Source organism: Alligator sinensis, unplaced genomic scaffold (genome assembly GCF_000455745.1).
Source record: "Alligator sinensis unplaced genomic scaffold, ASM45574v1 scaffold512_2, whole genome shotgun sequence".
In the NCBI taxonomy this organism is placed as follows: Eukaryota; Metazoa; Chordata; order Crocodylia; family Alligatoridae; genus Alligator; species Alligator sinensis.
The window spans coordinates 1225665-1227301 of record NW_005842182.1 but is presented as its reverse complement, the minus strand read 5'-3'; the positions used below and the strand labels follow the sequence as shown (position 1 = coordinate 1227301).

Below are 1637 nucleotides of genomic sequence, written 5' to 3'. Positions count from 1 at the left end.
GGGGGGGGGGGGGTCCCGCTGCCCCCCACTGCGCAGGAGGGCTTTGGCACGAGCGCCCAGAGGCCCCAATTACCACTGCTGAAGCTGGTGAGTGCAGGGTTTTTTTTGTTTGTTTGGTTTTTTTTGCATATGAAGTGCCGGGACTAGGTTAGGGCTGGGCAGGGAAGCCGTGGGGGTTTCTCCTGTGGCTCCCCCACCCAGGGAGAGGCAGGCAAAGCCAGAGGAGCTGTGGGAGAACCTGAAGCCACTTGGCTGTGGCTGCCTCTCCCTGGCCAATCCGAATCACTGAATCTCTCCGAATCAGTGCCAAATCTTCCAAAACCTATTCAGCCGAATCAAATCACTGGCCTCCGAATCGGCTGAATCCAAATCTGAATTGAATACTTCCCTATTCACACAGGCCTAATGGCCAAGAACTAATCAGCAAGGCAAGCAGAGAAGGGGAATTACTTTAATAGAATAGTTCATTTTAAAAAGCAAGCAAGTGAAACGCATCAGCTCATGAGTAATCATCTTTAAACTTGACAACAAAAAAATCCCAGATATTTGAAATTACTAGTACAATTTTACAAAATACTTAAAGTTTCTACTTACTGCATGTTTAAGTGTGCACATTTCATAGAGAACACAACCAAGAGCCCATATGTCACTAAACAAAGAAAAACAGACATGTAAATTTTAGTTTTTATCTTCTAAGATTACCAAATAACCTAAACATAAAAATTAAGCATTTAATTCTGTAGAAGTGTACTAACCTAGTAATTTAAAAATAATATACTGAATTTTCTCACATAGAAAACACCCTGGAATATAACCAGCCCCTTGTTTTTGAAAGGCAGAATGAAAGAAAAGAAGACTTTTCCAGAGTTATGTCTACATAGAACAAGGATGGAGCATACTGTTCTGCTGACACATCCTCTTTTTCCTGCTTAACTAAAGCCAAAATCCTAACTGCTGCTGCAGATTGGTCTCCATGGGTGGATCTATGATTTTGAAAAGAGCTGAAGATTCTACAAGGGTGTGATATAAGAGGAGAGAGACCAAGAGCAGCTAAGAAAGGTTAACTTGATTAGCAGAACATGCAGACTATTAAAAAAGTAGAGACACTTGTAACACCTCTGGAGTGAAGAATAATGACTAATTAAGTCAAAGGACTCTCAGCTGCCTGAATATTAATGCCACTGATGCTGCTGCGCTGTGGAGCAAGAATCAAAGCAGGGTGCTTCTATTCATGGCAGAAACATCAGCTTCCCTGTTTAATACCTCAATTTTTGGGGGGAAGCATGTGTAATATGCAAGAAAATAACATAACAAGGAACAAATGCAAAAAACATAGCTGGACTTTGGACATGAAAGACCAAAGCTGAGCTCCAAAAACAGTCTCTGTTCAGCAGCTGCCTCTTCTTTTGACCTGAACACTCCCTAGGCATCTGCAGTTCTCCTATGCATGTCCATAATAGTCCTAGTCTGAGCAGCTTGGCACATAGCTCCCATCTACGCCCCATTTGGATCCCATCTACGCCCCACTTGGATCCAGCCTAGCAGTGCCTAACTTAACTGAACATTCTTATCTACATTGAGTTCAACACCAATTCAGCACCCATGTTTTTTCATTCAAAAGGTGACTAGAGGAAGAG

At 42.6% G+C, this 1637-nt stretch overlaps 1 protein-coding gene across 8 annotated transcripts in view; it reads right to left on the bottom strand.

Annotated features, from left to right (window-relative positions):
* NEK1 (NIMA related kinase 1) overlaps positions 1–1637 on the bottom strand; it is an 87449-nt gene that overhangs the window by 69846 nt on the left and 15966 nt on the right. For all 8 annotated transcript variants that reach the window (XM_025207117.1, XM_006026210.3, XM_025207121.1 and 5 more), the window contains one exon: positions 595–649. In XM_025207117.1, the coding sequence (XP_025062902.1) occupies positions 595–649 (55 nt within the window). The remainder of the gene's footprint in view (positions 1–594; positions 650–1637) is intronic.